The sequence below is a fragment of the Ranitomeya imitator genome, chromosome 1 (genome assembly GCF_032444005.1).
Source record: "Ranitomeya imitator isolate aRanImi1 chromosome 1, aRanImi1.pri, whole genome shotgun sequence".
NCBI lineage: Eukaryota > Metazoa > Chordata > Amphibia > Anura > Dendrobatidae > Ranitomeya > Ranitomeya imitator.
This window is the reverse complement of record NC_091282.1, coordinates 344,809,125-344,824,419: the sequence shown is the minus strand read 5'-3', so window position 1 is coordinate 344,824,419 and position 15,295 is coordinate 344,809,125. Positions and strand designations below refer to the sequence as shown.

At 45.1% G+C, this 15,295-nt stretch overlaps 1 protein-coding gene across 1 annotated transcript in view; it reads left to right on the top strand.

Annotated features, from left to right (window-relative positions):
• The window catches only part of CFAP73 (cilia and flagella associated protein 73), a 142,642-nt gene that overhangs the window by 93,521 nt on the left and 33,826 nt on the right, over positions 1–15,295 (top strand). Inside the window, exons 5-6 of the mRNA XM_069759885.1 lie at positions 659–880; positions 11,360–11,518. Coding sequence (XP_069615986.1) covers positions 659–880; positions 11,360–11,518 — 381 coding nt within the window. The remainder of the gene's footprint in view (positions 1–658; positions 881–11,359; positions 11,519–15,295) is intronic.

The following is a 15,295-nucleotide window of genomic DNA, read 5'->3' as shown; positions in this document are numbered from 1 at the left end:
AGCCTCAATGACTTAGGTTAATCCTTTTGCGGATCTGTGGTAGAAATTAGATAATCCTTTTCATATTTCTGCTGCAGATCCTCTAGTTGAAGGAATTTTCCAGGTGCCATATACATTTCTGTATTCATTCTATAGGATTTCAGATTGCCAAATCCTGACAGTGTGCAGCATGCACACTGTCAGAATTCACCTCTAGTCCCAGCTTGAGCGGGTGGTTACATGACTGCAAGTATGGGATTTGCATATGTCACGTGCCACGTTTTTCATCCACTTATTTCAATAGTTGCTAGTCCGCACATGACCGTATGTATGACAATCTAATTTTTGCAGTCACCCCCCCTCTCAAACTGGATTGGGAAGGAAGGGAATCCTAACTGCGCTTACTGCACACTGTCAGGATTAGGCAATCTGCAGTCACATAGAGTGAATGCAGAAATTTGTTAATCCCGGAAGGCTTCTTTAATATATATTGGATTTGCCACCGGCAGATCCGTGTTCAGTGAACATGCCCAAAGGCTATTTGCTAACACAATGGAAACACTTCCTTACAGAAAGCCTGCAGGCAGAGTGTTCGTGATAGTGATCATCAACAGCATTTCAGCAAGAAAGAAAAGGAGTTCTCAGTAAGATGTTACTAATGATGATACATATTCTTTAGTTTCAGGAAGTTCAGGAGATGATTGACAGGTTTAATACTCTCATGGCAACGCAGGAAAAGTTGCTGAAGCGGGAGCTGGAGCACCAGGAGAAGACTGAGAGGGAACGGGCACAATTGCTTCATTATCAAGAAGAGACGCACAGCCAGATCCTTGAGCTCAATAACCAAGTAGCAGATCTACAGGGATCGCAGGAAAGGGCAAGAGCTGTGGTGCTGGAGTGGGTAAGAACGTCCCTAAGTATTTTACTGCACAGGTCACACTGAGAACTATGAGTATTAGTCAGGGGATGTTACCAATACGAAAAGCATTCTCATCAGCTCAGGGGTAATATAATGCACTTCAGGGTGCCCAGTCTTCTTATAAGGTAATTGGGAACTGCAGTGTAATTGACAAATACCAAACTGTATATAGAAGGCTATGTGGGGGGCTCATACTGTATATAGAAAGCTATGTGGAGTCTCATACTGCATATAATAAGCTATGTGAGGCTCACACTACATATAGGAATCCTATGTGGGGTCTAATACTGTATATATGGAGGCTATGTGGGGCTCACTCTGCATGAAAGAGTCTATGTGGGGACTCACACTGTATATAGGAGGCTATGTGGGGATCATGCTGCATTTAGTAGTCTGTTGAGGTTCATGCTGTATATAGGAGTCTATGTTGGGGCTGATACTGTATATAAGAGGCTATGAAGGGACTCATTGTATACAGGGGGTTATGTTTTGGGCTCCTGTTGTGTAAAGAAGGCTATGTGGGAGCTCTTACAGTATTAATATTAATATTGAGCAGAATTTATTTCAGTCTATTGGTTCTGCCCTTCAATAATGCATAAGATTTACTATTCCAGTCAGACAACTGACATTGTTTCTCTACAAAAATGGATATTTATATACAGTTGTGTGAAAAAGTGTTTGCCCCCTTCCTGATTTCTTTTTCTTTTGCATGTTTGTCACACTTAATTGTTTCAGCTCGCTAAATGTAAATATTAGACGAGGATAACACAAGTACCGTATATACTCGAGTATAAGCCGAGATTTTCAGCCCATTTTTTGGGGCTGAAAGTCCCCCTCTCGGCTTATACTCGAGTCATACCCAGGGGTCAGCAGGGAAGGGGGAGCGGGGGCAGTCGAATAATACTCACCTACTCCTGGCGCGGTCCCTGCAGGTTCCTGGCTCCCCGGCGCCCCAGCTTCTTCCTGTACTGAGCGGTCACATGGTACCGCTCATAATAGTAATGAATATGCTGCTCCACCTCCCATAGGGGTGGAGCCGCATATTCATTACTGTAATGAGCGGTAACGGTGACCGCTCACTACAGGAAGAAGCTACGGCGCTGGGGAAGCAGGGACTGCACAGCGCCAGGAGCAGATGAGTATAATGGGCAGGGGGAGCGCTGCGCTGCGCGATATTCACCTGCTCCTCGTTCCGGACGCCGTTCCATCTTTAGCGTCTTCTGCAGTGACGCTCAGGTCAGAGGGTGCGGTGACGTGGTTAGTGCGCGCCCTCTGCTGAACGTCAGTGCAGAAGACGGAGCCGCACCGGAACAAGGAGCAGGTAACTATTGAAAGTGTCGGGGGCCTGAGCGACGGAGAGGTATATTTTTTTTTTTATCGCAGCAACAGCAAATGGGGCAAGTGTCTGTATGGAGCATCTTATGGGGCCATAACGTTTGTGCAGCACTATATGGGGCAAGTGTCTGTATGGGGCCATAATCAACGTTTGTACAGCACTATATGGGGCAAATATCTTTATGGAGCATCTTATGGGGCCATAATTAACGTTTGTGCAGCATTGTATAGGGCAAATGTCTGTATGGAGTATCTTATGGGGCCATAACATTTGTGCAGCACTATATGGGGCAAATATCTTTATGGAGCATTTAAGGGGCCATAATTAACGTTTGTGGAGCATTATATGGGGCAAGTGTCTGTATGGAGCATCTTATGGGGCCATAATCAAGGTTTGTGCAACACTATATGGGGCAAATATTTTTATGGAGCATCTTATGGGGCCATAATCAACATTTGTGCAGCATTATATTGGGCAAATGTGTCTATGGAGCATCTTATGGGGCCATTATTAACCTTTATGCAGGATTATATGGGGCATATTTCAATATGGAGCATCTTATGGGACCCATCATAAATTTATGGAGCATTGTATGGGGCTCCTGATTCAATATGGATATTCAAAAACACTTAACCTACTGATGTCTCAATTAATTTTACTTTTATTGGTATCTATTTTTACTTTTGACATTTACCGGTAGCTGCTGCATTTCCCACCCTAGGCTTATACTCGAGTCATTAAGTTTTCCCAGTTTTTTGTGGCAAAATTAGGGGTGTCGGCATATACTCGAGTATATACGGTAAATACAAAATGTAGTTTTTTAACTAAAGGTCTTTATTATTAAGGGAAAAAGAAATCCAACCCTACAGCCCCCACCCTCCCCCATTAAAACATAAATCAACTATGGTTTATGACATCTTTGGGAAGCTAACTTCAAATTCCCTAAAGGCCAACTTTTTGTAAGGTGTATGTCCCATTTCATCTGGAGTAGAAGTAACAGAATTTCAGAAAGGAACATCATGCCAACAGTAAAATGTGGTGGTAGTGTGATGGTCTGTTTTGCTGCTTCAGGACCTGGAAGACTTGCTTTGGTAAACTTAATTATGAATTCTGCTGTCTACCAAAAAATCCTGAAGGAGAACGTCCGGACAACTGTTTGAGACCTCGAGCTGACGTTCACTTGAGTTATGCAGCAGGACAATGATCTACAGTAAAACACACTAGCAAGCCAACCTCTGAATGGCTTAAGAAAAACAAAATTAAGACTTTGGAGTGGCCTAGTAATTTTTCTTTTTGGGTTATCACTATAAGACATACTACTGAGCAGGCTTGTATTCTTCATGTTTAAAATTGTTTGTAGTGATGTTTCTTTTTCTGAAAAATAGATAATAAATCTTAAATCATCATTTATATAGGCAAGATCTTGAAACTGCTTTAATTAAGATATATTTGAATTTATGCCACAATAATGGACCTATGTCCTTGAGATGATATCTTGACAAACAAATCACTCTCAATTTTTTGATTTCTAACAACAATCTTGCCTTGCGCAGGCGTGTACTTCGGAGGACACAGCATGAACTTCAACCCAATATTTCAGCCAGCATGCAGCCAGCGGGTAAGGAAAGGGTGAATCAAACACCCGAAAACCCCGCCCATATGACCACAAACCTGTCCCGCCAAATTCAGGTGACAGGTTCCCTTTAATAATAAAGACCTTCATTTAAGAACTGCATTTTGTGTTATATTTCTCTAATATTTACATTTGTTTGCTGATCTGAAACATTTAAGTGTGATAAATATGCAAAAAATAGGAAATCAGGATAAGGGCAAACACTTTTGCACACAGCTGCATAAGACTGCTGCAAGTTTTTATGTAGAAATTGATAAAACGCTGACACATGATTCCTGTATTACGTGTCACCAGATTGGTAAGTTATCTCTGGTTATGTTATTATTTTGAATAAAACTAGTATACACCGGCGCTGCGCCGACAAAAATGCTGCAGACAGGAAGAAGAGAAACTAAATGTGCATAAAGTGGGAAGGAAAATAAGCTGCTGGTGAGGTGACAGAGTCTGCGCTATACTCTGTCTAGGATAAAACAATATAAAATAGATTACATAAATCACCTGCGCTTATGGGGTAAAATGGATAGAGAAATAGGTGGATAAAATGCAAGAGCCCCAACACAGGATGCTGTATAGTAGCACAATAAAATGGTCTGGCTGGGCCTCCACCCCAGCAGGATAATAATCAATCCACTTAATGCAGATAATGTGAGCACTATACAGCAGACCCACATACAATAACTGGCTGGAGTGATAAAGGTACCTGGATAGTGAAGTAGGTGACCGTGCTGCTCCAGGAATCGGTGTGTCGGGCTGTACCGCAAATCTGCGGAGGAGTGACGGGACTGGCTATCCTCCAAAACAGTCTCTACTTGCTGGGCGGCTGGCAGGGACAAGAAACCGCCAACTCCTAGGGCCCTGACGAAGAAGGAGTGTTTCCTTCGAAACGCGTCGGATTGGTTGCCCTGTCTCGCGCCCGCCCATTTTTGTGACGTCACAGCTTAGGCCACGCCCCCTCCACACACCGCTCCTGCTCCGGCGTTGCTTCCGGCCGGGGCACGCTAGGAGTTGGCGGTTTCTTGTCCCTGCCAGCCGCCCAGCAAGTAGAGACTGTTTTGGAGGATAGCCAGTCCCGTCACTCCTCCGCAGATTTGCGGTACAGCCCGACACACCGATTCCTGGAGCAGCACGGTCACCTACTTCACTATCCAGGTACCTTTATCACTCCAGCCAGTTATTGTATGTGGGTCTGCTGTATAGTGCTCACATTATCTGCATTAAGTGGATTGATTATTATCCTGCTGGGGTGGAGGCCCAGCCAGACCATTTTATTGTGCTACTATACAGCATCCTGTGTTGGGGCTCTTGCATTTTATCCACCTATTTCTCTATCCATTTTACCCCATAAGCGCAGGTGATTTATGTAATCTATGTTATTATTTTGGTTGCATGCTACACTACCAGGATTTGCAGGACACAGAGGGTTTTGTCTATAGTTGTGTTGTCTATATTATGCTGATACTGTTATTTTGATGTACATTTTTATATTTTGTTAAACAAATATACCGTTGAAACTAGAAGTTTACATACACTATATAAAAAGACACACATGCATGTTTTTCTCAATATCTGACATGAAATCAGAATAAACCATTCCCATTTTAGGTCAATTAGGATTACCATAATTATTAATATTTGCCAAATGCCAGAATAATGAGATAGAGAGAATGTTTTAAGGCATTTCTATTACTTACTGAAAAGTTTACATACATTTCATTAGTATTTGGTACCATTACCCTTGAACTGAATGACTTGGGTCAAACATTTGGGAAATCCTTCCACAAGCTTCTCACAATAGTTGGTTGGCATTTGGGCCCATTCTGACAAAACTGATGTAACTGATCCAGGTTTGTATGTCACCTTGCCCATAAATTTTCAATATGATTGAGATCAGGGCTTTGTGATGGCCACTCCAAAACATTGACTTTGTTATCCCTAAGCCACTTTGTTACCATTTTGGCAGTATGCTTCTGGTCATTGTTCATTTGGAAGACCCTTTTCCGCCCAAGCCTTAACTTCCTGGCTGATGTCTTGAGATGTTGCTTCAGTATTGCCACATAATCTCTTTTCTCATGATGCCATCTATTTTGTGAAGTGCACCAGTCCCGCCTGCAGGAAAACAACCCCACAACATGATGCTGCCACCCCCCTGTTTCACAGCTGGGATGGTGTTCTTAGGCCTTTCAGCCCATGTTGGTAAAGTACCGTATATACTCGAGTATAAGCCGACCCGAGTATAAGCCGACCCCCCTAATTTTGCCACAAAAAACTGGGAAAACTTATTGACTCGAGTATAAGCCTAGGGTGGAAATGCAGCATTTACCGGTGAATTTCAAAAATAAAAATAGATCATTATTTCCCCATAGCTGTGCCATATAGTGCTCTGCACCGTTCATATTTCCCCATAGCTGTGCCCCATATAGTGCTCTGCACCGTTCATTTTGTCCCATAGCTGTGCCCAGTATAGTGCTCTGCACCGTTCATTTTGTCCCATAGCTGTGCCCCATACTGTGCTCGGCACCGTTCATTATAGCCCCATATCTGTGTCCCATATACAATGCTCTGCACCGTTCATTATTGTCCCATAGCTGTGCCCCATATTGTGCTCGGCACCGTTCATTTTGTCCCATAGCTGTGCCCCATACTTTGCTCGGCACCGTTCATTTTGTCCCATAGCTGTGCCCCATACTGTGCTCGGCACTGTTCATTATTGCCCCATATCTGTGCCCCATATACAATGCTCTGCACCGTTCATTTTGTCCCATAGCTGTGCCCCATATAGTGCTCTGCACCGTTCATTGTGCCCCATAGCTGTGCCCCATATACAGTGCTCTGCACCGTTCATTGTGCCCCATATACAGTGCTCTGCACCGTTCACTGTGCCCCATAGCTGTGCCCCATATACAGTGCTCTGCACCGTTCATTGTGCCCCATAGCTGTGCCCCATATACAGTGCTCTGCACGGTTCATTGTGCCCCATAGCTGTGCCCCATATACAGTGCTCTGCACCGTTCATTGTGCCCCATAGCTGTGCCCCATATACAGTGCTCTGCACCGTTCATTGTGCCCCATAGCTGTGCCCCATATACAATGCTCTGCACCGTTCATATTTCCCCATAGCTGTGCCCCATATACAGTGCTCTGCACCGTTCACTGTGCCCCATAGCTGTGCCCCATATACAGTGCTCTGCACCGTTCATTGTGCCCCATAGCTGTGCTCCATATACAGTGCTCTGCACCGTTCATTGTGCCCCATAGCTGTGCCCCATATACAGTGCTCTGCACCGTTCATATTTCCCCATAGATGCTCTGCCATTGTCGCTGCTGCTGCTGCTGCAATAAAAAAAAAAAAAAACACATACTCACCTCTCTTGCTTGCAGCTCCCAGCGTCCGGTCCCGGCGCCTCCATCTTCCCGGCGTCTCTGCTCTGACTGATCAGGCAGAGGGCGCCGCGCACACTATATGCGTCATATCGCCCTCTGACCTGAACATTCAGAGCGCAGACGCCGGGAAGATGGAGGCGCCGGGAAGATGGAGCGACGCCCGGCGGCTGGAACGCGGACAGGTGAATATAAAATACTTACCTAGTCCCAACGATCCTGGCGCTCCCTCTGCCTGGTCTTCGGTGCCGCAGCCTCTTTCTCTATCAGCGGTCACCGGCACCGCTGATTAGAGAAATGAATACGCGGCTTCACCCCTATGGGAGGTGGAGCCGCCTATTCATTTTTTTAATGATCGGTCCCACGTGACCGCTGAAGAGGGGAAGACGCTGCAGCACAGAAGACCGTGGGACGGCAGGGGGAGCGCCAGGATCGCCAGGACTAGGTAAGTATGCCTCAGCGCCCTCACCCGCCGACCCTGCCACCCACCTTGACTCGAGTATAAGCCGAGAGGGGCACTTTCAGCCCAAAAATTTGGGCTGAAAATCTCGGCTTATACTCGAGTATATACGGTACTTGTTTCACTGTGGATATTGACAGAATCTTACAAGCTTCCGCCATCATCTTCACAAGGTCTTTTGCTTTTGACTTTGGGTTGATATGCACATGTCAGACTACAGCACGTTCATCTCTGGGACACAAAACCTGTCTCCTTCCTGAGCAGTATGATGGCTGGATCTTCCCATCTTGTTTGAACTTGCGTATAATTGTTTGTACAGATGAACGAGGCACCTTCAGGTATCTTGAAATTGTACCCAAGGATGAGCTAGACTTGTGCAAGTCCACAATTCTCTTCCTAAGGTCGGTGTCACACTTGCAACTGCAATGCGAAAAACTCACACGAGTCTCTCACCTCAATACCCGGCACTGCCGCCGGTGGTTCGGACCGAAGCGTTGAGCTGCATAGAATTACAATACGAGTGCCGGCGGCAGTGCCGGGTATCGAGACGAGAGACTCGTGCGAGTTTCTCGCATTGCGGTTGCAAGTGTGACACCGGTCTTATATTTTGGCTGATTTCTTGAGACTTTCCCATGATGCTACACAAAGAAGGAATGTGTTTCAGGTGTGTATTAACCCCTTAAGGACCAGGGGTATTTCCGTTTTTGCTTTTCCATTTTTTGCTCCCCTTCTTCTCAAGGCCATAACTTTTTTGTTTTTCCTTCAATATGGCCACATGAGCGCTTGTTTTTTGAGGGACGAGTTGTAGTTTTGAATGGTACCATTGATTTTACCATATTATGTCTGGAAAACGGGAAACAAATTCCAAATGCGGTGAAATTGCAAAAAAAAGTGCAATTCCACAATGGTTTTTTGGATTTTTTTTAACCATGTTCACTAAATGCTAAAACTGACCTGCCAATGCAATTCTCCAGGTAATTCCAAGTTCACAGAGACCAAACATGTCTAGGTTCTTTTTTATTTAAGTAGTGAAAAAAATTCATTTTTTCTGCCATTTACCTAAACCCGTAGCGTCTCCATTTGGGGCCCGGTGAGGGCTTAATTTTTGTGTGCCGATCTGATGTTTTTATTGATACCATTTTGGTGTGAATATGATCTTTTGATCGCTCGTTATTGCATTTTATTGCAATGTTGCAGTGACCCAAAAAAATTTAATTCTAGCGTTTCGATTTTTTTTTTCTCGCTACGCCATTTACCGATTGAATTAATTCTTTTTATATATTGATAGGTCGGGCGATTCTGAAAGCGGCGATACCAAATATGTGTATATTTGATTTTTTTAAATTTCATTTTGAATGGGGCAAATGGGGGGTGATTTGAACTTTTATATATTTTTTATTTTTTTTATATATTTTTTAAAACATTTTTTTACATTTTTACTTGCTTCATTAGTCCCCATGGGAGACTAGAAGCTGCAATCATCCGATCGCTTGCACTACATAGCAGTGTAGCAGATACGCTCACTTGCTATGAGCGTCAACCGCTGGGTGTCGCTCATAGCTATCCAGCTCTGACAACCACAGGGGTCTCCTGCTGACCCCGGGTTGTCATGCCAACCCATCGGCGACCCGTGGTCATGTTACACGGGCGCCGATGGGAGGAGGCAATGACGCGCTTCCTGTGCGTGCATGTTAAATGCCGCTGTCAGAGTTTGACAGCAGCATTTAACATGTTAACAGCCGCAGGTAGATCGCGATTCCACCCGCGGCTGTTAGGGGCACATGACAGGTGATCACATCAGCTGTCATGTGCTGGTAAGGGTATGTGCACACGTATTCTTGTCCACTGCGGATTTTTCCGCAGCGGATTTGATAAATCTGCAGGGCAAAACACTGCGTTTTTGCTGCAGATTTATCGCGGATTTACCGTGGTTTTTCTGCTGTTTTCACTGTGGTTTTACATTAGGGGTTTTCCATAGGAGCAGCTGTAAAACCGCTGTGGAATCCACAGAAAGAAGTGACATGCTGCGGAATGTAAACCGCTGCATTTCCGCGCGTTTTTTTCTGCAGCATGTTCACAGCATTTTTTGTTTGGGGCCCGGTGAGGGCTTAATTTTTGTGTGCCGATCTGATGTTTTTATTGATACCATTTTGGTGTGAATATGATCTTTTGATCTCTCGTTATTGCATTTTATTGCAATGTTGCAGTGACCCAAAAAAATTTAATTCTAGCGTTTCGATTTTTTTTTTCTCGCTACGCCATTTACCGATTGAATTAATTCTTTTTATATATTGATAGGTCGGGCGATTCTGAAAGCGGCGATACCAAATATGTGTATATTTGATTTTTTTAAATTTCATTTTGAATGGGGCAAATGGGGGGTGATTTGAACTTTTATATATTTTTTATTTTTTTTATATATTTTTTAAAACATTTTTTTACATTTTTACTTGCTTCATTAGTCCCCATGGGAGACTAGAAGCTGCAATCATCCGATCGCTTGCACTACATAGCAGTGTAGCAGATACGCTCACTTGCTATGAGCGTCAACCGCTGGGTGTCGCTCATAGCTATCCAGCTCTGACAACCACAGGGGTCTTCTGCTGACCCCGGGTTGTCATGCCAACCCATCGGCGACCCGTGGTCATGTTACACGGGCGCCGATGGGAGGAGGCAATGACGCGCTTCCTGTGCGTGCATGTTAAATGCCGCTGTCAGAGTTTGACAGCAGCATTTAACATGTTAACAGCCGCAGGTAGATCGCGATTCCACCCGCGGCTGTTAGGGGCACATGACAGGTGATCACATCAGCTGTCATGTGCTGGTAAGGGTATGTGCACACGTATTCTTGTCCACTGCGGATTTTTCCGCAGCGGATTTGATAAATCTGCAGGGCAAAACACTGCGTTTTTGCTGCAGATTTATCGCAGATTTACCGTGGTTTTTCTGCTGTTTTCACTGTGGTTTTACATTAGGGGTTTTCCATAGGAGCAGCTGTAAAACCGCTGTGGAATCCACAGAAAGAAGTGACATGCTGCGGAATGTAAACCGCTGCATTTCCGCGTGTTTTTTTCTGCAGCATGTTCACAGCATTTTTTGTTTCCCATAGGTTTACATTGTAATGTAAACTGATGGGAAACTGCTTCGGATCCGCAGCTTTTCCGCATCGTGTGCACATACCCTAAAGGTGCGGGCTCATTGCCGGAGCCTGCACCAAACAGGGGGAGGGGTCCAATGTCGAATTATCCGTCATTGGACGTTAAGGGGTAAAATTACATCCACAGGTGTTTCTCTAATTAATTCAGATGCTGCCAAAAAAAAAAAAAAAACAGAAGCTTCCAAACACCAGACATCATCATATGAGCAGTTCAGGATTGTTTAAAGGGGTAGTAATCTTAGTGTATGTAAACTTTTGACTTTGCAGTAAGTAATAAAAATGCCTTAAAACATTCTGTCTCATTATTCTGGCATTTGGCAAATATTAATAATTATGGTAATCCTAATTGACTTAAAACGGGAAAGATTTATTCTGACTTCATGACAGATATTGAGAAAAACATGCATATGTGTCTTTTTATATAGTGTAGGTAAACTTCCAGTTTCAACTGTACATATAATAACAAGGAAAGTAACGTGATAAAAAAATTTTTGCAGGAGTCGAGTTGGACACAAATCCAGAACACCGCAGCAGAGAACACATTACGTTTGGGTCGCATCAGGATGGCAACGCTAAACCTTTTTCAGACCATCACGAAACAAATGCATATCAAATCAGACTTATCTTTAGAGGACACAGAATTGCAGCTTGAGAAGGTGACTATGAAAAATACATGTATAATGAATACATGGATGCTTGTTTGTATTCACAGTTACATCAGTGTGTCTGAATCCGCAGTTTTATCCTGCCCACTACAGGTCAGAGCATGCCATAGCATAAGTTAAAGGTAGTGTCTACTTTTTGACAAGGCAATCTAGTTTGGTGGATTTTTAACATCTGCTGCTGGGACCCTTAGCAATAAACTGTAATCTGCAGGGACTATACACTGTGTGCAGAATTATTAGGCAAGTTGTATTTTAGAGGATTATTTTTATTATTGATCAACAACTATGTTCTCAATCAACCCAAAAGACTCATAAATATCAAAGCTTAAAGGGAACCTGTCACCTGAATTTGGCGGGACTGGCTTTGGGTCATATGGGCGGGGTTTTCGGGTGTTTGATTCACCCTTTCCTTACCCGCTGGCTGCATGCTGGCTGCAATATTGGATTGAAGTTCATTCTCTGTCCTCCATAGTACACGCCTGCACAAGGCAAGATTGCTTTGCGCAGGCGTGTATTATGGAGGACAGAGAATGAACTTCAATCCAATATTGCAGCCAGCATGCAGCCAGTGGGTAAGGAAAGGGTGAATCAAATACCCGAAAACTCCGCCCATATGACCTAAAACCAGTCCCGCCAAATTCAGGTGACAGAGTCCCTTTAATATTTTTGGAAGTTGGAGTGTTTTTTTTTAGATTTGGCTATCTTAGGAGGATATCTGTTTGTGCAGGTAACTATTACTGTGCTTAATTATTAGGCAACTTCCTTTCCTTTGGCAAAATTCTCTTCTGCTTTGTCTGTCTATGAAGTTCACATAGTACATCACCCAGCTTTGCACATAGACTTCCCCCTGCTCCTTGCTTTCACATGGTATGCCTTTCAGTTAACCCCAGCTCTACCCTAGCCCTAGTGTTATTTATGACCTTGTTTACTCAGGCCTGATTGTATGCATCTGGTCCACTCTTAATTCTCTGACCAAGATGAGCAGAGACCACTCCTCTCTGCTTCACACCTGAATGCACTTAGTTTTCCATATATTGCATAGCAAAAGTCTGCAATGACTTTAGTCTGCTGTGTGATCCCTTAGAAGTGTGTCCTTAAATGTGTGGATTACAGTAGAATTAAAACCTGAATTGAACCTGAAGGGAACTGGCCAGTCGCTGTAAACAATGTTTCTGTTTGTTTTCACTTTCACCCCTATAATCCTTCACTTTCTGCTACCTCCCCCAATCCCCACACCAAGTAAGGAACTGTTCATCTCTTCTTCAATCGTCCCCATCCATCTCACCTCCTCCTCTGAACTGATCCTTAACATACAATCTTCTGTCTCAAAGCACAGACAGCCCCCTCATGCCCTCTCCTGCTCCCACCTGCTAACACTTTCTCTGCTCCTTCTCACTGCTGGTGATATCTCTCCAAATCCTGGTCCTCCTCACCATATTCCCACAATCATTGCCACCTCCCATCCACGCTCTATCACAAACTTCCGTAACCTCTCTAACCTTATACCCATTCGCCCAGCCCCCGCCTCCCCAGTCCCACTAACAGGAGCTCTGTGGAACGCTCGCTCTGTCTGCAACAAGCTTTCCTACATCCATGATCTTTTTGTTACTACCAAACTTTCCTTCCTCGCCATCACCGAAACCTGGCTCACCCCTTCTGACACAGCCTCCCCTGCTGCACTCTCTTACGGTGGCTTCCACCTTTCCCACACACCCCGCCCCAGCAGCAAACATGGCGGAGGAGTTGGCTTTCTCCTGTCAGATAACTGCTCCTTCACCCCAATCCCACTGCCACCCTCTGTTACCCTCCCTTCCTTTGAGGTGCACTCTGCGCATCTACTCCCCCACCAACCTCCAACTGGCTGTCATTTACCGCCCCCCAGGGCCAGCCACCACCTTCTTTGACCACTTCACCACCTGGCTACTTCATTTCCTTTCTGCGGACATCCCCACTAACATCATGGGCGACTTCAACATACCCATTGACACTTCCCTCTCAGCTGCCACTAAACTTCTATCTCTCACTTCCTCCTTCGGCCTCACTCAATGGTCTTCTGCAGCCACTCACAAAGACGGTCACACACTGGACCTCATATTCACCCGCCTCTGCTCTCTATCTAACCTCTCTAACTCACCTCTTCCACTCTCTGACCACAACCTTCTCACATTCTCATCTCTCTCCACTCCATGTCTACAATCCCCACCCCACAAACTTTCACACCCTCGCAGAAATCTTAAACATCTTGACCTACATTCATTCTCTGAATCCCTCCTCCCTCTCGCAGACATAAGTTCCATACACAATGCGGATGACGCTGCCGCTCTATATAACACCACAATAGCTGTAGCTTTGGAATCTGCTGCCCCACTTACACATACCAAAGCTCACAAAATCAACAGACAGCCCTGGCACACCAGCCTGACCAAAGAACTGAGGCGAGCTTCCAGGGCTGCTGAGCGCAGATGGAAAAGATCCCACTCTAACGAGCACTTCATCGCATTCAAACAGTCCCTCACTACTTTCAAGACCACAATCGCCACAGCTAAACAAACCTACTTCTCATCTCTCATATCCTCTCTGTCTCACAACCCTAAACAGTTATTCAACACCTTCAATTCTCTCCTCCGTCCCCCAGCACCTCCTCCCTCCCCACTTATCTCCGCTGAAGACTTTGCCTCATTTTTCAAGCAGAAGATTGATAGCATCAGAGACAGTTTTGGTCAACAACCCCCTGAGCCCTTCCTCCCGATTTCCCAGCAATCCACCTCCAAAACCAACTTCTCCACCATTACAGAAGATCAACTCTCCACTCTACTCTCAAGATCGCATCTCACCACCTGTGCACTTGACACGCTCCCATCCCACCTCATCCCAAACCTCACCACAGTCTTCATCCCAACCCTAACCCATCTCTTCAACCTATCACTAACAACTGGTGTTTTCCCCTCAAGCTTTAAACATGCCTCCATCACACCTATCCTCAAAAAGCCTTCTCTTGACCCATCCTCTGTATCTAGCTATCGCCCTATATCACTTCTCCCCTATGCCTCCAAACTACTGGAACAACACGTTTACCTTGAACTGTCCTCCCATCTCTCTTCTTGCTCCCTCTTTGACCGCCTACAATCTGGCTTCCGGTCACACCATTCCACTGAAACTGCCCTAACTAAAGTCACCAATGACCTCTTAACCGCCAAGAGCAAGCGACACTACTCTGTCCTCCTCCTCCTCGACCTGTCGGCTGCCTTTGACACAGTGGACCATTCCCTATTATTACAGACCCTCTCATCCCTTGGCATCGCAGACTTGGCCCTATCCTGGATCTCATCATACCTAACAGACCGGACATTCAGCGTCTCCCACTCACACACCACCTCCTCACCTCGCCCTCTGTCTGTCGGAGTCCCACAAGGTTCAGTCCTCGGGCCCCTGCTCTTCTCCATTTGCACCTTTGGCCTGGGACAGCTCATAGAATCTCATGGCTTTCAGTATCACCTCTATGCTGACGACACACAGATCTACATCTCTGGACCAGATATCACCTCCCTTCTAACCAGAATCCCTCAATGTCTGTCCACTATTTCATCCTTCTTCTCCGCTAGATTTCTGAAACTTAACATTGACAAAACAGAATTCATCATCTTTCCCCCATCTCACGCGACCCCCCCAACGAACCTATCCATTACAGTAAATGGCTGCCCACTCTCCCCAGTCCCACAAGCTCGCTGCCTCGGGGTAATCCTTGACGCTGATCTCTCCTTCAAACCA